The 19,832-nt window shown below is 48.1% G+C and overlaps 1 protein-coding gene across 1 annotated transcript in view; it reads right to left on the bottom strand.

The window, feature by feature from the left end:
- The window catches only part of LOC146789438 (kinesin-like protein KIF15-A), a 645,535-nt gene that overhangs the window by 283,217 nt on the left and 342,486 nt on the right, over positions 1-19,832 (bottom strand). The window contains exon 14 of the mRNA XM_085631097.1: positions 15,857-15,935. Coding sequence (XP_085487223.1) covers positions 15,857-15,935 — 79 coding nt within the window. The remainder of the gene's footprint in view (positions 1-15,856; positions 15,936-19,832) is intronic.

The following is a 19,832-nucleotide window of genomic DNA, read 5'->3' as shown; positions in this document are numbered from 1 at the left end:
GACGTAATCCCGGCGCACGACGCCTACGACGGACGCGGAGCCGCAGACGACGCCTAGCGACGCGCAAGGGGTATTGCTGACGAAAAATCTTCTGGATCCAGTCTGACGCCTGGGGATATTCTAAGGTGAGGAATCTAACTAACGTGTTTCTTTCAGATAACTAGTTTACTAGCGAAGGGAGGGTGGTTCACAAGGTATTATAGGACCTGTTGACCACTATCATTTTTAATATGATTTCTCCCTTCATTTTCTATGGAATTGTAGAACAAGTTACTTACCTTCGGTAACGATGTATCTGTAAGAAACATTAGTTAGTTAGATTCCTCACCTTAGAATATCCCCAGGCGTCAGACTGGATCCGGAAGATTTTTCGTCAGCAATACCCCTTGCGCGTCGCTAGGCATCGTCTGCGGCTCCGCGTCCGTCGTCGGCGTCGTCGTGCGCCGGGATGACGTCGGTGTACTTAGACGCCGCCCTCGCGCGCTGACGTCAGTTCTCGTACATAGCTTTCCGCGCCAGGAACACAGAGCTATGCAAGAGACCGACACCGGTGCCAAAAATAAAATCTAGGGGCCTGAAAAGGATAACCTTAACCCTAGATGTCAGTTCGCAGAACGGGGAGGATGGGTGGGTCGGTGAGGGTAGGAGAGTAGGGTCTGCTATCCTATGGTCACCCCAAATTTTTGCTTTTTTGCTTCACTGGTTTTTGACATATTGAGGCTGTGGGCCTGCTAATCAGACCCCCAGCCTGCTGTTCTCTCTACGAAATTGACACTGTGCACCCTAGGTGCATAACCAATTGGAACTAGATCACCCTGTGAGCCCCCTGTACCAGTGTACACTAGGTACCCAGGGCATTGGTGTATCTAAGGCCTACCAGGGGCTGAAGCATGGATTATGCCACCCCTGGCCTGGCCTAGCAATTTTACACAACTGGCTGACCACTCAGCTGGGGTAAGTTGGTGTAACCACCTCTTACTTAGGTGTAGTATACCTATACCTAACCTTAAATGGGACACATGTTAACCTATAAGTCACTCCTATGGCAGGCCTTAACAATCCTGAAAGCAGAGTGCTTGGTTCCATGTGAGATGGTGCTCTGGCATGAGCTGAGCCGGTCTGCAGTGGTCGGAACAACTTCCTTCTACCGTTTCCAGATATCGTCATACCATATACTCTTAAGTGCATTATGAACCTCGCGGTTAAATGCTATCTTTGGTTTGGCTTTATCAAAACATGTCGAGTAAGGTGTCATACGAATTGGAATACTGACCCCTCGCCAATTCTGGCGACGGGGTTAGCATTCCACCCTTCTAGAGGGACACGACATGTACAGTACCTGAGACCCGGGTAAAATCAGACATAGCCTCAGCTCCACAAAATGGACGCTGCCACCACAGACACAAGTCTGCCCTCCTGCTGCTGGGAGTCCTTCCAGTTTGGGAGACGTGGACAAAGGGTTTCCTGCCAGGGGAGGTGCGTGCACCACCCCAGACAGGATTTTGTGTATTGGTCAGGTAGGGCTTGAATGAAATCAGACATGCCTGAGGCTCAAAAGGAGCCTCGGTGCATATGCCAGTTCAAACCGGTCCTGGGGCACACCAGCCCCGGACCTGGGGCGAGCTGGACAGAGGATTGGGGGTGTAACCACCCCCCTTCCTGGTCCCACCCTTAGGGAGGGACCTAGCAGGTAGTCCGGCCCCTAGAATCCGCTTAAAGGTAGGAGCTGTGTCCTAAGACTTCAGACATCCTGGAATCAACTTAGCAATAATAAGAAGACGGGAACTTCGACGCTCTGCTGCACAGAGGACAGAAGGAAATCTCTCCTATGGTCAGGGAGTGACCATCTTGCTAACGCAAGCACCAACCAGCTACTCGACGTCTGCTTTGCCGCCGCCTCCTGCCGGAGCCCGAGCCCAGAGCCCGACAAGACCTGGACCTCCAGACCTCTCACCGCCCGATCCACAGTCCCTGGAAAGAAGGAACCCGTGGAGGCACCGAGACACGTGGAGCCAGCCATCTTGAAAGACCCACGACAAGCTGCAAGCGCGACGACAGAGGCTCCCTCCAAGTTGTGCTTTGGGTCCTGAGAAGCCCAACACCCGAGCAGCATCTGCACCAAAGGTGAGCCCTCCAGCATCTCCACGATCTGCGTGGGGCCCCTCTGCACTTTGCATCTCGACGCGCCTGCCCGGTCCCTGGCCCGTTGGCTAGTGGCCATTTTGGCGACAAACCTTGAAAACTACGACGCTGGTCTGGTTGCTCCAGACTGGCCCCTGCTGCCCTCCAAAGGAGCGGCCCCTCTGACCTTGCTGGTCAGAACCATCAGCTTTCTCCATTCTTCATGACTCCTGCTTTTGCCAAGGCTTGTTTGCTTCCTTCAAATCGCCGACAGCGAGAACCTGCGTGGGACAGCTCGTGAACCGACTCCTGGACGTCGTCGACCTTCAGGGACCACATGGCTGCGGAGACAAGCTACCCTTCATCACCTGTTTGCACCCGACATCGCCTGGTACCTACCTGGTGCCACGCCGGTCACAGGCTAGTGACTGTGAACACTGTCCCCTCTGCTTTCAGGTCTTCTACAACTCCGATCCACCCTTGGATCCACCGCATCTCTTCTGGACCGACCGCCTGCAGCATCTTTGTCATCAGGCTCCATTGAATAGATAGACGAAACCCGACGCACTTCGAGACCTATGCACCCGCTTCCTGTGGGTGAGGTAAAGCTGGCACTCCGGTGCCCAAGTGTAGAGAAACATCACTAGTGTCTGTGTTTTAAGTCTTAAGTTCGTAGTCCATCCAGAAGACCCTTCTAGCAGTAACTTTTGAACTTTTACGCACCCATTGAAAACCTATGGGAGCCCGCGTGTAACTTTCCTCACTGCACACGCGACCCGTGGACCTCCTGGTCACTAACTGAAGTTAGCTCCTTGTAGGCCCAGCGATTCTAGAAGCCCTAGGCCTTTTCCCTTTCCTATTCATGGTACTTATACCACTATTTTAGTATATGGTTTGATCGGCCACCAGGGCCTATCCATATAAAGTGCAACTTCTGTATATTGTAATACTTTCTTGTTTAACGATTTGTGCTCCTGTGCTCATAAAGAGTCTAGGGGATACTTTGAGTAATAAATACATATATATTTTGAATACATATCTGTGTGGTGTCCTTTCATTGGTGTAAAGGGGGGTTACATATGGTAAAACAGCCTTCTTAACACACTTTAACGATTTTAGCCTCAAAGACTGCTTAGCCTACGCTACCACTAGGGCAGCTAGTCCGAAAAGGTTGACTTACAACCACACCATAAGGGTTGCTTGGCATGGTACAAGGTGGTCACTTTAACTAGTGAACATCATATACCAGGCCAACTTCTCACAGTGAGGAATCTAACTAACGTTTCTTACAGATACATCGTTACCGAAGGTAAGTAACTTGTTCATCTGAAAGAAACACTTTAGTTAGATTCCTCACCTTAGAATAGATACCCAAGCAATACCAACCCCGGTGGTGGGTCTGCGAACCAAGATCACACCAGAAAGTCCTGGAGGACAGAACGGCCAAAGAAGCCATCCCTCCGGACTTGGCTGTCAAGGCAATAATGCCTGGCAAACGTGTGGAGCGAAGCCCACGTAGCCGCCTGACAGATGTCCTGCAAAGGGACACCCCGTCCCACAGCAGAAGTAGCCGCTGTGGCCCGAGTAGAATGGGCGCGAAGCCCAACAGGAGGGTCCTTTGTTGCCAAGGAATAACAAATTTTGATGCACAAAACGACCCACCGAGAGATGGTCCGTTTGTGCACAGCTTTCCCCTTCTTAGCACCCACGTATCCAATGAAAAGTTGGTCGTCCACCCGGAACTGCTTTTTGCGGTCCAGATAAAAGGAGAGCGCACGTTTTGGGTCCAGACGGTGGAGCCTCTCTTCCTCTTTGGAAGGATGCGGAGGCGGAAAGAAGGTGGGCAAGGTGACAGATTGCCCAAGATGAAAGGGGGTCACCACTTTCGGAAGAAAGGAGGGACGAGGCCGAAGGACAACCTTGTCCGGATGAACAGATAGAAAAGGAGGCTTTGATGATAAAGCCTGGAGCTCACTCACCCGTCTAGCCGAGGTGATGGCTACCACAAAAGCAGTCTTAAGCGTCAGCAGACGAAGAGGACAATTAGGAAGAGGCTCAAAGGGAGCGCACATTAGAAATGTGAGAACAAGATTCAAGTCCCACTGAGGCATTACAAAAGGGACAGGAGGGAACGTGTGAGTAATGCCTTTTAGAAAGCATGTAACTACCGGGGACTTGAAAAGAGAAGGCTGATCAGGAAGCCTTAAGAAGGCAGAGATGGCAGCAAGATAACCCTTCAAGGTGCCCAAGGCAGAGCCCTGCTGGGCCAAGGAAAGAAGAAAGAGGAGAACCTCAGAAAGAGGGGCGGAAAGGGGATCCACAGCCTATGCTGCGCACCATGCCACGAATTTGTGCCACCGGCAGGCGTATACCGTCTTTGTGGAGGGACGCCTGGCTGCCAGAATGATATCACAGACTTCAGGAGGCAAGTCAAATGGCATCAACTGCCGCCGCTCAATCTCCACGCATGGAGGTGGAGGCTGGACAGGTTCGGGTGGAGGGCCGTCCCCTGCTGCTGCGACAGAAGATCCTCCCGAAGGGGCAGACGTATCGGAGGATCGGTCAACATACTGAGTAGCTCGGGATACCAGTACCTTTGTCCCCAGTCCGGAGCCACCAAGATGACTTGGGCCCGGTCGCGCCTGATCTTCTTCAGCACTCTGGCAGAAGTGGTATAGGCGGAAAGGCGTACAACAGACCGCAACTCCACTCGTGACGAAAAGCGGCGCCGAGCGAGTGCCGCCTTGGAAATTCCAACGCGCAGAACTGCTGACATTGCGCGTTCTCTTCGGTGGCGAATAGATCTAACCAAGGCTCTCCCCACTGCTGAAAGAGACCTTGTGCCACTTCGGAGTTCAGACGCCATTCGTGATCCATCATGCACCGGCGGCTGAGTTCGTCTGCTCTGGCGCTCAGAGAGCCCGCCAGATGTTGAACCACTAGGGTGACGCCCTGGTGTTCCAGCCATGTCCAGAGGCGCAGAGCCTCCTGACAAAGGGTCCACGACCCCACCCCGCCCTGTTTGTTGCAATACCACATGGCGGTGGTGTTGTCCGTGAACACCTGCACAACACTTCCCCTGACAGAGGGAAGGAAGGCTATCAGTGCAAGTCGGATCGCTCTCAACTCCAACAGGTTGATGTGGAGACGAGACTCCGCCGGAGACCAGAGACCTCGGATCTCCGCCTCTCCCATATGGCCACCCCATCCCAGGAGGGACGCATCCGTCACTACGACATGCTCCGGTTGGGGAAGGGAGAGGCTCTTGCCCATGACCCAATCGCGGTCCGTGAGCCACCACTGCAACTGCTGTGCAGTGCCCTCCGAGATCAAGACATGGTCGGACAGGTTTCCGTGATGCTGGGCCCACTGAAACTTCAGGTCCCACTGCAGAGCCTGCATGCGCCGCCTGGCGTGATGCACTAGTAGGATGCAGGAGGCCATCAGCCCCAGAAGCCACAACACTAGCCTGACCGAAACCCAGGATAGAGGCCGAAAGATAGGAATCGGGGCCTGAATATCCCGGACCCGCTGTTCCAGCGGATAGACCCGGAACTGCGCCGAATCGAGAACCGCTCCGATGAAGAGGAGCTTCTGAGAGGGACTCAGGTGTGACTTCGGCACGTTGATGGAAAACCCCAGCAAATGCAGGAGATCCGCCGTAGTCTGGAGGTGGGAGACGACTGCCTGGGGCGAGCCCGCCTTCAACAACCAGTCGTCTAGATAGGGGAAGACTGGAACCCCTGATCGGCGCAGATGAGCTGCGACCACCGCCATCACTTTCGTGAACACCCGAGGGGCACTGGTGAGGCCGAAGGAGAGCACGGGGAACTGAAAGTGCTCCTGGCCCACCGTGAACCGCAGGTAACTCCGGTGGGCCGGCAGGACGGGGATGTGGAAATAAGCATCCTGCAAGTCCAACGCTACCATCCAGTCTCCAGGGTCTAGGGCAGCTAGAACCTGAGCCAAAGTTAAAATTTTGAACTGTTCCTTCAGGAGGAAGGCATTGACGTTCCGGAGGTCCAAGATAGGGCGTAGGCCCCCCTTGCCCTTCTTGGGAACCAGAAAGTAGTGGGAATAACAACCACGACCTACTTCTGGACTCGGAACGCGCTAGACGGCCTCTTTGGCCAAGAGGGCCGAAACTTCCTCCCGTAGAAGATTCAAATGATCCTCCGAGATACGGTGGCGCTGCGGTGGCATGGCCTGAGGGGTCGTCTCGAAAGGGAGGGAGTAGCCCCTTCGGACGAGTTGCAGCACCCATCTGTCCGAAGTGATGGTACGCCAGTGGAGCAGGTGATGGCGAACTCTGCCGCCCACTGGCGAGGAATGGGCCGGAAAGCTCGGACTAGGAAGGCTTGGAGGCGGATGCTGCCGGGGTGGATGTGGGCTGACCGCGTCGGCCTCCAGAACCGCCTTGGCGGAAACCACGTCCGCGACATCGCGCAGGTTGGGTCTGCGGCTGGTGGCTAGGCGGACGTGAGGAGGCTCCCCTTCCTTGGCCACAAAAGGGGCGAAAAGCGGAAGGTTGCGATCGCGGGGCCGAGAGGCCCAAGGACTTGGCCGTAGCCCGGGAGTCCTTAAAGCGATTCAGCGCACTGTCTGCTTTCTCAACAAAAAGGCGAGTGCCATCAAAGGGCATGTCCATGAGAGTGCTCTGCACATCCCCCGAAAAAGACGTGGACCGCAGCCAGGCGTAACGTCTAAGCGCCACCGTGGTAGAAATCGCCCTACCCAGCGAGTCCGTCGTGTCAAGCCCACATCGGATTGCATGTCGTGCTGCATCCCTCCCATCGGCCAGAGCCTGGGTAAGTCGTGTTCGGGCCTCCTCCGAGCACAGGGGCAGCACGTCCTCCACCGTATCCCACAGAGTGGGAATAACGGTCCAAAAGACAGGCGGTGTTTAAAGACCGCAGACCCAAACTAAGGGAGGAGAACAGCTTTTTGCCGAACTGTTCCAGTCTCTTGGAATCCCGGTCCGGCGGGGCTGTCGGGAAGGAGGATTGGGAGGTAGAAGCCTGGATAACCAGGCTCTCGGGGGTGGGGTGTTGGGACAGAAAACTGGGGTCACCCGGAGCAGGGCGGTGGCGCCTGGCAACGTTCCTGTCCACAGGAGAAACTGTGGAGGGCTTGGACCAGGTGCCCTGCAGAACGTCAAGGAGGGCCTCATTGAATTGCAGCAGAGGCTCAGTGGAGCTTGCTGCACACTGAAGCACCTCGGTGAGGACGTTAGTCCTCACAGCCACGGCAGGCAGCTCGAACCCAAGGGCTGCGGCCGCCTTGCGCAGCACCACAGAAAAAGAAGCACCCTCCTCCGAAGCCACAGTCGGAGGAGAGATGAATCCAGTGTCTGGTGAGGTATCCAGACCACTGGCCTCCCCCAGTTCATCTGCCCAGTCCTGTGACAGCTGTGCCTGAACGGCCATAGGATCCTCGGACCCCTCCCATTTGCCCCCGTCATCCGATTCCTGGTAAACAGGAGGAAGGATCAGAGCCGGACGGTAGACATAATGTGTCTCTAACGGCGCCGTATGCGGCGTCCTTCGACGCCGCAACGGCGCCGGATCCGGAGGGGGGCTGAACTGGGGAACGACGCCGAGCGGAGCCGGCGTCGGAGGTGGAACCGGTGTCGACGCCGGCAGAGGAGGCGTTACGAGGTCGACAGGCGTCGACGGGGACTCGGGGCGAGTCCCTCGGGGACCTGCGGCGTCGGTGCCGGCGACTGCGCCGAAGCCGCCGGCATGCAAGGTTGCCCAGTCGGGTCCGCGGGGCCCGAAGGCGTGCCAGCGGGCGTCGACGGCGGAGCCAGGCTCCTCATGGCCGAGAGGAAGGCACTGACTTCCGCCGGCGTCGCTTCAGTCCCAGGGACAGGCGGGTATGGGGACTTGCGCGGCGCCTGCGGCTCCGCTGGAGCCGCGTGGGTGGAACCACCCTGACCCTCGGCCGAGTCGCGCGACCGGCGAGGGGAGTCCGAAGAGCGGTGTTGCCTCTTGGACTTCTTGGAGTGCTTCGACTTACCCGAAGACTTGGAGCCAGACGAGCGATGATGACGTCGGCTGCGGCTCCACGACCGATCCTTGGACCTCCTCCTGGACCGGAATCGAGAGGGGCGTGGAGCTGAGTGGCGAATCTCGAGGAGCTTACGGGACCGCTCCCGTCTAGCCTTCGAGGTCAGGGCCTTGCAGTCCGAACACGACTCCGCGTCGTTGTCGAGGCCCAAACAGTAAAGGCACCGGCGGTGATGATACGTAACCGACATCAAGCGGTTACAGTCAGTACAGGCTTTGAAACCAGGCATCCTACCGGCACCGGAGTCGAGACAAGATCAAAAAGGATCAAAAAACTTAGTCAAAAAAGACTAAAAGGGGTAGCTCTCCCGGATCTGCGCTTACTGGCGCGGAAAAAAGAAGAACTGACGTCAGCGCGCGAGGGCGGCGTCTAAGTACTCCGACGACGTCATCCCGGAGCACGACGCAGACGACGGACGCGGAGCCGCAGACGACGCCTAGCGACGCGCAAGGGGTATTGCTGACGAAAAATCTTCCGGATCCAGTCTGACGCCTGGGGATATTCTAAGGTGAGGAATCTAACTAACGTGTTTCTTTCAGATACAATGCTGATGGTTTAATTTCTAATCATTTGTCTGCCTATGTTAGCCAAAGTACTGCCCCTTAGAGCATGTAGTTAAAAATAAACATTCTAAACTTTTCCGTGAATTTGATTACTCTTGTTGTGGACTGATATGAGAATAATAACGAAAAGGTGTTTCTGATTCCCACCATTCCTGAGAGTACTCCAAGTCGCTTGTTCTGGGTTGTCTAATCATTGGTAGCTTCGAGATGATACGGAGAACGAATGAGACACTGATGCTAGTCGGATAGGGGTTCTGGGTACGGAGTTGAGTTTTTTGGTACACCACAATTCACTGAGGTCCTGGTTTCCTGTGCATAGTTCTGTGCATGAGCAGAATCCCCGCAACAGTGTATTGAAGAATGAGTAGATTTACAAGTGCCTGAAGGGATTATTTAGTAGATGCATGACTGACTGTATAAGTGAGTGATTGAACGTGTGTTACTGAATGCATGGGTTAGTGACTAAACTGTGTGAAAGTCTGTATTAGTCTCTCAGTTGATGTGTAAGCAACTGCATGGGTTGGCGAGTAGCTACATGTGTGTCTACATGAGATATTGATTTGTTGTCTGAGTATCTGTATGGGTGCCCGAGTGTCTGTGTGGGTGGGTGAAGGGGTTTGTGACTGTGCATAGATGTCGAGTGGGTGATTCACTGGTTGTATGGATTCAAAAGTGCATATGGGAAGGGCTGTATGAGTGACTTAGTGTATGTATGGGTGTGTTGGTGAGTGAATGAATGTCTCAGTGGTATACGTGTGACTAACTACATATGTTTTAAGGCAGTATATGTGAGTGTTGGAGTATATAGATGACTATACGTGAGAGTAAGTTATTTGAAGAATGGGTGTATAAATGAGTGCCTGCTTGTATCAGTGATGGGTATAAGACAGTAAGTATGTGTTAGTATCTACATAAATAAGTGACGTGGTGTGTGTATAAATAACGGAGTTGGTGTGTATAACTGTATACATGAGTAAATGGGTATGTGATTGATTCTTTGCATGACTGACTAGGTGTGTGAGTAACTACGGATGAGTGGTGGAGTGTGACTATGTATAGGTGTATGAGTGCATATTATAGTACTGTATTGATGAGTAACTGCATGTATAAGTGACTGGATGTGTGTGTAGACCTAGGAAATAGTGGGTGGTATGCAGTATCTGGCATTGTTGTGTGTATGGTTTCAAAAATAGTCTGTATTTTAGAGTGGGTGTATCACAGTTTATATTAGGGCATCAGTATGTGCATCAGATTATCACGTGGATGATGTCATCAGTGATGTAACATGTGATGTCATCAGCAGTACATTGCGGGTGCGAGAGTTATAGTTAGCTCAACTAACTAGAACGGGGCAATTTCTATGGTTTTATATAAGTCAAATGTCCAACTAACTATAATGTCCCTGAAACCTATGTTTTTTTGTGTGAATATATATATATATACACAAGTTTAGGTATGAGATGTTTAGGTATCAAAAAACAAATCAATCACTTTACATACATACAAAACTATTTAAAATTAAAGCAAATTATGTCATACGACAAATAACATGTTGTGCAACAAATGTTTTGCAATATTTACAGTACAATTTAAATGACATACAACACAAATAAAGTGGGGATCTTGCACCATAAAAGAGAGAATCACCTGTGATACTGAATTTATGATATGTTTGGAATGTTGCCATATGACATATGTTGGGAGCACAATCCATAAAATGAAAATTCGGATCCTGCAGCACCTCAGGGCCATAGCAAATGATGATAGAAATTATCCTATGGTCAAACATCTCTGGGAGGTGCACCAGAGAAATCCTAGCAGCTTGACTTTTTATGGCATGAAACATATCAAGGCCCACCCGTGCAAAAGTGATCGTGAACTTGAGTTGCATAGATAAGAATCAAAGACTATCATCTTGTTTGAAACAGAGAAACCATGGAGGCACAGCTTTGATGAAGAGCTACATGTTCACATTTAATTGTATTGATACTTGACACTGCACTGACGTCTGATAGAGATATGACCATTAAGAGATGCGGAATCTGTGACATCATGAGAGGATGTAGGATGGTTATTTATTGCTATTCTCTGAATTGCCTCTTGATATAGATACTTCCCTGGCACCTATATGACTCGCTGATAGGAAATATGAAACAGCATGCATTAGAGAGCGAATATGGACAATCTATGAACAGTCACGTTGTTAATTTGATTTTATGTATTTTCTTTGCTCTTGATATGAAATGACCCTGCATGCTGTGTTCCAGTTGTCCGCCACCTATGTTTTGATTACAAAGACAATGTCGTACATCATGATATCTGTACTTGAGGTCATGGGAATCTCAATATTAAGCATTAAGAGGCTATTATATCTCCACGCCACTTGAGGCAATAGTATTCTTTGCGAATATGTTCTGACCATGGGGATGATGAACGATGGATAGAGAAGTTGGACTTTTGTATTTTGGAAATTGGCACAGTGACATTTCACTGCCAATTTCTGGATATTCTTATAAGGTCTCGGTACCTTTTTCAGAATATGTACATCAAAGATAAATATCCACTATAATACTTCGATGGAAGTTATAGGTTGGCCGTCAGATGATGTGTGGAGAGACTTGCTAATTAGGACTTTTGACATCTTGCACATTGGCAGACTGTCACATTTGTGCCACAGTGTAGTACTCTGCTTTGGATCTGGCACAATCCCTCATTGTAGATCAAAATGCTTATATCTAATCAGTGGGAGTTGCAGTTTTGCATTCCTGCTTCTTTGCACTTTGGCACCGAGTCACTTTAGTGCCGTTGTCAAACATACCCCTATGGTTCTGGCACTTTTTCCTTTTAGGACCAAGAGGCCTATATCAAACAAATGGATATTGCACTTTTCCATTTTACATATTTGACACAGTGGCTTTTTATTAATATTTCTTGGTCATTTAAAAAAAAAAAAAAAAACACCTTGATTATATATTCCAAATTTTACGCCTTTATAATAGATGCCCGTGTCTAATATTTTGACGAGTCTAATAGAATCGTAGCCATATGATGTATCCGTATATTTGCAAATTTTCACATTTAGTGTTGTTCCCTATTATTCTTCGAAGGTCTTTTTCATAATTTACTTATTGGCAATTTAATTGTGTATTTAACGATGAGGCTGAGAACCTGGGCTTTTTTTTTAACTCAGTTCAATTAGTTGAGTACGCCATGGACCAGACATTGGTTATCACTTTATACACGTCCGGCCTGTTTCGGTGGCGTGAGTGCAAAATTAAAGTATGTTGTTCCACGTATAGTACACACCATCAAGGCATAGTTATGTTGTTTCATCATTTTTCTACCTATAGATTGAAATGAATTTGAATCCATTATTTTACATATTTGCATTCCATTGTCTGAAAAAGGTCATCATTTCGGGTTGAATGTAGATCTATATTGCATTGACATCTGCGATGAGACAAGAACAGGAATTTGAGTACAACTGACTATGATAGTAGCAGGAGGTTTGATAAGATCTATTTATGAAACAAATGGGTTGAAGATTATAATTTACCGTTGGGAGCGGGAATTAAGCTAATAAACAAACATGGCATCTGCTCAGCAACATTGAGGGCAGTACGAATGAAGGACTGTTCTTAAGTCACGTTGGTGGCGGGGTACAGGTTGCCCAGTTGAAGGCATAAGCCGAAACGCATTTGCGTCCGGTTCTTGATTTAGTGCCGGCATAGGACTGAATAAAGAAGAATTTCAAATCCTGCTGTGTCCAGTTCCCTGAATTTGTATCTCCTACTGTGGTGCAGCTGTATATAGAGCTCTCCACCCTCACAGTGACTCTTCTATACCGGAACAGCTGCACCACAGTAGGAGATATCAAATATATATATATATATATATATATATATATATATATATGTATTCACTGAAAAAACCATAGGTTTCACACATGTTATAGTTAGTGGAAATTTTACTGATAAAAAACCAATGAAATTCCCCCGTTATAGTTAGCGCAGGCAACTATAACTCACGCGACCACAATCCTCTGCTGATGCTAATACTGTATTTAGACACTTATTTGCCCATGCCTTCTTCCATACATTTTTAGCTATACATATATTACAAATATTTTTTTTTCATAAAGACACATATGTCATCAGCAGAGGATTGCGGTCGCGTGAGTTATAGTTGCCTGCGCTAACTATAACGGGGGAATTTCATTGGTTTTTTATCAGTAAAATTTCCACTAACTATAACATGTGTGAAACCTATGGTTTTTTCAGTGAATTTGCAAGGTTTTTTAAATGCTAATTCCTAACTATAACGTGTGTGAAACCTATGGTTTTTTCAGTGAATTAGTACGGTTTTTTAAATGCTAAGTTTTTTTCCCTTATAATAAGCCCTGTACATTTGGTGGCCTACGGCCACCAAAAGCACAGGGGGTGGGGTAAGTGTGGATAGTGTTTTTTTCCATTGTAATAAGCCCAGCACATTTGGTGGCCTTCGGCCACCAAAAGCACAGGGGGTGGGGTAAGTGTGGATAGTGTTTTTTTTATTTTTATTTTTTTACCGTACGCTTACCGTAAGCGTACGGTAAGCGTTCCCCGCGAAATTGCCGAAAAAAAAATAAAACCGTTTTTGCACTTGGGGGATGTTTGGGGACTCCCTCAACATGACTATGTGGGAGGGAGTTGTCAAAACAGCCCCTTTACATGTTTTTGTGCTTCCGATTTTAAAAATCTCTCTCAGTGCGAGAGACAAAATGGCGGCCGCCGCTTCCTGGTTTCGGCCGATTCGAATGTTTACTAAGATCTAAGAGCCAATCAGAATCGCGCTCGCGCACGCCACCGTACGCTTACCGTAAGCGTACGGTAAGCGTACCGTAAGCTGGCTCAGATATATATATTGATTTAAAGGCTATTTTCTCAGAATCTACTGAACAGATTTACACCAAACCTACAAAAGGCACTTCCTTGACCTAGGGACTACCTCTCTGCCAAATTTTGAGTAATTCTGTTCAGCCATTCGGGCTGTAGCTCGTTCTAAAAGTCCTATGGAAAAATGCATGGGAAAAACGCGTTTTGGGACCCCCCTTTTATCTCAGCCCCCGCTTGACGAATCCCCCCGAGACTTTCAGGGTAGGAGCGGAGCGTAGCGCCCCACCTATTTTGAGAAATTCGCGAGGATTCGTCGACCGGCGCCAAAGTTATTCAAAATAGAATGTTGAGGTTTTCCTATGGAAACGTGGTCCTAACTATAACTACCTACTGGCTATCGCCAGTAGGTAATATATGTGTAGGTACGAGAGATGCTAAGGTATCAATAAAACAAATCAATCAGTTTACATACATAAAAAACTTTATTTAAAATTAAAGAAAATTATGTCATATGACAAATAAGAAAATGTTTTGCAATATTTACAACACAATTTAAATGACACACAACATAAACAAAGACAAGACAATGGCCAGGGCATTAAATTAGCTGCCATCAGAATATAAAAACTTTCTGCATTTGAGGTTGCGCTTCTTAACGAAAACAAAAAAGAAATCGGAAAAGTTAGGACGATTTATGGGGTATTTCATCCTGAAGGCAAAATAGGAGCTGTTCCAAATTATATTTTTTATACGCAAATACAGTTTTTTCTCCTGGCATTTAGATAAAACAATTATTGTAGGTATACAATTAAAAATCTAAGCTTTGGACAAAGTTCAATGGTAATTACAGAAACCTCATTTTCTAGCAATTTCTAGTGTAAGAACATCAAGAATGCACTTTTAGACGACATTAAATAGAAGGACACTCCTTGCCCATTTTAGTATTGCTTTTCCTTATACCATGAAGTTCCTTATGCATTAAACGTTCTGTACTAAATAGGAGCTAAAGTGATTATATGGCCACTGCTCCCTTTTGTTGTAGTGACAGAATTCAGGTTCCTGAGGCGATGTCGAAGTCTGGACAAGAGGAGACCTCAACACAATGATATTACTAGAGAAATGTCAAGGAAGCTTATTCTCCGAATATAAATCCACTGAAACGCAAAGTAGGATTGTATATTTTACAGGAACTAAAACCAGGGGCGGCTCCTCCATTTGAGCAGAGGAGCGTCGCCCCACAAAGAAAAGCCCCAGGCCCGAGCTGGAAAATAAAATGGTAATAAAGTTTGCCATTTTATTTTTCAGCAACCAAACCATCCTGAACTTGGCGTCAGGATGGGGCAAGTCCATTGCTGCCGAGTGGCTGCAGGGAGCCAGGTGAGTATGTTTAAAGTGTGCATGTCCCTATGGCTGGCCGTCTTCTGATGGCCATCTAGACATGCCCATTTTAAACTTCTCTAACTTAGCTGCCTTAGACAGCTGGGTCAGAGAAAGTACAGGCCTCCAGCACTTGTAAGACCGTTGAGAAAGCCCGTTCCCTCCAATCCTGGTGCTTCTCTCATGCTGGTTAACAGCATGAGAGCAGCGCTAGGGTTGGTTTGGGAGTTGGGAGCCTGACTCGAGGAGAGAAGATCGATCGAGGAGGACGTCGTGCAGAAACGTAAGTACATTTTATTTGTAATTAATTCTTTCTGTGCCACCCGCCCAGCAACCACTTACTAAAACACACACACACCTACACAAACACCCTGTTGTGAAACCAGTGAAGAGAGAAAATAAATGAAATACAGAACATTTTTTGCATATAATATTAAGGAAGGAAAGTTCGTAATATTTAGCCAAATTTGGCAATATAAGCCTTTCCAATCGCTTGCAATAAAATATCTATTACGGAAAATCCAAATAAAATGCTCCAAAAAAATGTTGTAGTAGACAACAGTGCCTTCTTCCGTTAGGTTTCGCTGCTTTAATACAAGACCATTTTAACAGATTGAAAAATAGAGGAAGCAAACTGATACCTACAAAACTTGACATGGCTGGACAATGAACCAGCAAACCTAAAGATTCATGAAAATCCCCAGCAGGTTTAAATCCACTAACGCATCGCTCCAAAGATCTCTGCTTTGCACAATCTTTTTTCATTACAAACAGGTCTGATCAAGATATAAAGCAACGGCTTCACATATTTTATCCTAGCAAATTCATAATCTGTTAATAAGTCTTAGCTACTTGAACTGGTTCTTTCAGGGTTTTCATATTTTCGGTTTTCCTTCAGGAATGCATTTTCAGAGCGCAGCTTTTCAACCTCCTAAAAACAAAAAGTGACAAACTAGAATGAAAAAAGTATGACACAAAACAAATAATAAGTATCACTGAAAGCAAAGTATTCATAAAGTTACCGAATGCCCTTTTTAAAGAGAGCGAAAAACGCTGATGTTGCTACTCTAAAAAGGAGGAAGCATGATTTCGGGTGACCTTGCTATCTGTTCCAGACAGTGAAAACCCAAAGTACTCATTACAGTTTGGTTATACTGATTGTGGTGCTGCTTCAGTTAAAACTTCACTTCACATTTAGAGATGTGGCACAATAATATCATTTGGCCATAAAGAGCAATCACAGCTTATGTAACTAACACATTTTTTAAGGCAATAATTCGAAATAATTACAACTAAAGATCTGACAGGTAGCTCGATTAGGGGGTGTTTCAGTGTCGGGCGGAAGGAACATAATTGTGCTCTTACTAGGTTTTGTTGCAACACCTTGTCATCTATTTAAAACATAAAGGATTGAGAGACTGAAGGTTTAAGCATTAAACAAGTTTATAGGGGGAAAGAAGGGGAGTAAGCGGATGATGCTTACGTGTGAAGTCTTTTGGTTTCATGTCTGTATGGCAGACTGCTCAAACAGCGTTGCAAGCTTGTAGCCGCACATAGGTATTGGTATGGGGGAAAGTGTGATTAAAGATAGAATCATGCATGCACATAACCAACATCGCTGGAGTAGTCTGCACCATACAGTTTAATGCAGGTTGAATAAGGGGTGTAGGAAACTTCCCAGAGGAGATGGGAGCTATCGCAGAAGGTGCAATCTTCCATTAACTAGAGTCTATGCTTTGGAGTCCAGCCATGAGTGGCCAGGGAGTCTCGCACATGAACTGGCATCATGCCACAAGTCATGATATATGCCTAAGAGGTCCACCCATATATAGCGGTGGGATAGGCCAAGAAAAGACAATAATGCAAACCACAGTGTAGTAGCTGATAAGAACAAGTTACTTACCTTCTGTAACGATATATATCTGTAAGAGACATATATGAGTTAGAGATTCCTTTCCTTAGAACTACCCCTAAGGCGTCAGGCTGGATCAGGAGAAATGTTTCATAGCAAGTACCCCTGGGCGTTGGTAGGTGGCATTGGTCAACTCCGCGCTCGTCGTGCTCGCCGTGATGATGTCGAGGTATCTACTTAGACGCTGCCCTCGCGCGCTGACGCCACGCCAGAAGCGCAGAACCATGCAAGACACTGACCACTGGTGCACAAAACTAGGGTCCTGAAAGGGAGTCCCTTAACCTAGAAGTCAGTTCGCAGAACAGTGAGAATGGGTGGGGCGGTAAGGAACCTATAACTAATATATGTCTCTTACAGATATATCGTTACTGTAACTTGTTCATCTGAAATAGACTAGTAGCTATAGATTCCTTACCTTAGAATGGATACCCCAGCAATACCAACCCCGGAGGAGGGTCTGCAGACTAAGTTCACAACCGAAAGTCCTGGAGAACTGAATGGTCTTTCTGGACATGGCTGTCCAGGCAGTAGTGTTTTGTAAACGTGTACAGGGATGCCCACGTGGCTGCCTGACAGATGTCACAAAGGAGGATTCCACGTCCCGAAGCAGTAGTGGCTGCTGTCGCCCTAGCAGAATGGGCACGCAGTCCCACTGGAGATTCCTTATTTGCCAAGGAATAACAAATTTTGATGCAAATAACGACCCACGAGAGATGGTCTGTTTTTGCAAGACCAGACCTTTCTTGGCACCCACATAGCCAACAAAGAGCTGGTCATCCACCCGGAATTGTTTGGTGCGATCCAGATAGAAAGATTGCGCACATTTTGGATCCAGACGGTGGAGTCTCTCTTCCTCCTTTGAATGATGCGAGGGCGGGAAGGTGGGCAATGTGATGGTTTGTCCAATGTGGAAAGAGGTAACCATTTTGGGGAAAAAAGGATGAGTTCGAAGGACAACCTTGCCCGGATGAACAGCAAGCAAAGGAGACTTAGAAGACAGAGGCTGAAGCTCACTCACCCTACGAGCAGAGGTGATGGCAACCAGAAAAGCAGTTTTTAAGGTCAAGAGTCTGAGAGGAAAATTTTGTAGTGGCTCGAAAGGAGCGCACATAAGGTAATTCAAGACCAGATTCAAGTCATACTGGGGCATTACGAAAGTAATAGGAGTAAAGAGGTGAGTAATACCCTTAAGAAATCTATTTACAATAGGGGACTTGAAAAGAGAAAGCTGATCAGGAAGCCGAAGAAAGGCTGAAATGACCGATAGATAGCCCTTAAGGGTGCCCAGAGCACAGCCCTGTTGGGCCAAAGAAAGGAGGAACCAAAAAACCTCAGACAGAGGAGCAGAGGGGATCCACAGCCTTTGCTGGCAACCATACCACAAATTTGTTCCATCTACAAGCATATACCGTTTTGGTGGTGGAACGCCTGGCTGCCAAGGTAACATTACAGACTTCGGGAGGAAGGTCGAAAGCTGTTTCTGTCGCTGCACAATCTCCAGGCAAGGAAGTGGAGGCTGGACAGGTTCGGGTGGAGGACCATCCCAGATTGCTGCGACAGAAGATCCTCCCGAAGAGGCAGTCCGATCGGAGAATCGATGGCCATGTGCAAGAGCTCAGGATACCAGACTCTTCGTGCCGAATCTGGAGCCACAAGAATGACTTGGGCCCGGTCGCGCTTGATCTTCTTCAGCACTCTGTACAAAAGTAGTATAGGCAGAAAGGTGTATAGAAGACCGCATCTCCACTCGCGACGCAAAGCTTCGCAGAGCGATTGCCGCTTTGGAAATTCCAACATGCAGAACTGCTGACATTGCGTGTTCTTTTCAGTAGCGAATAGATCTAACCAAGGCTCTCTCCACTGCGGAAAGAGACCTTGCACGATCTCCGAATGAAGACGCCATTCGTGATCCATCATGCACCTGCGACTGAGCTTGTCCGCCCCGGCGTTCAATGAACCTGCCAGGTGTTGAACCACCAGAGATATACCCTGATGTTCCAGCCATGTCCAAAGGAGGAATGCCTCTTGACATAGGGTCCACAAACCCACCCCGCCCTGTTTGTTGCAGTACCACATGGCGGTGGTGTTGTCCGTGAACACCTGCACTACTCTTCCCCGGACAGAAGGAAGGAATGAATGCCACCAGTGCAGACAGATCAGAAGGTTGATGTGGAGGCCGGACTCCGCCGGAGACCAGAGGCCTCTGATCTCTGCCTCTCCCAAGAGGCCGTCCCACCCCAGAAGTGATGCATCTGTCACCACTGTGAACTCTGGTTGGGGAAAGGAGAGTGATCTGCCGTTGACCCAATCCTGGTTCGTTAGCCACCACTGCAGTTGGTGTGCAGTGCTCTCCGAGATCTGGACGCAATCGGAAAGATTCCCCATATGCTGTACCCACTGGAACTTCAGAGCCGCATATGCCAACTGGCATGACCCACCAGCAGGATGCAGGAGGCCACGAGGCCCAGCAGCCTCAGGGTCATTCTGACCGAAACCCGGGATAGAGGTTGAAAGATCGGAATCATAGCCCGAATATCCCAGACTCGCTTTTCCGGAGGATAAGCCCGAAACTGCGTTGTATCCATGACTGCTCCGATGAAAAGAAGCTTCTGAGAGGGAGTCAGGTGTGACTTATTTATTTATTTATGGATTTATACCGCGCTTGAATCGACTCTTGACAAGAGTATCTCTGCGCACAGAAAAAAAAGAGAGAGAAGAAAAAGAGGCCGGCAGCTGCAGGAGGTCTATCGTACAGTTCAATTCAGCGTTACATACATGGAACGGTTGACAGGTTTCTAAAATAAAAACGTTTTAAGTTTTTTCCTAAAAACAAAGTGTTCTGAGCATTGCCTGAGTTCGAGAGGAAGTTTATTCCATAAAATTGGACCGGCCATCGACAAGGCTTTCCCACCTTGT

The sequence above is a fragment of the Triturus cristatus genome, chromosome 10, assembly GCF_964204655.1.
Source record: "Triturus cristatus chromosome 10, aTriCri1.1, whole genome shotgun sequence".
In the NCBI taxonomy this organism is placed as follows: domain Eukaryota; kingdom Metazoa; phylum Chordata; class Amphibia; order Caudata; family Salamandridae; genus Triturus; species Triturus cristatus.
This window is presented reverse-complemented; position numbering and strand designations above follow the sequence as displayed.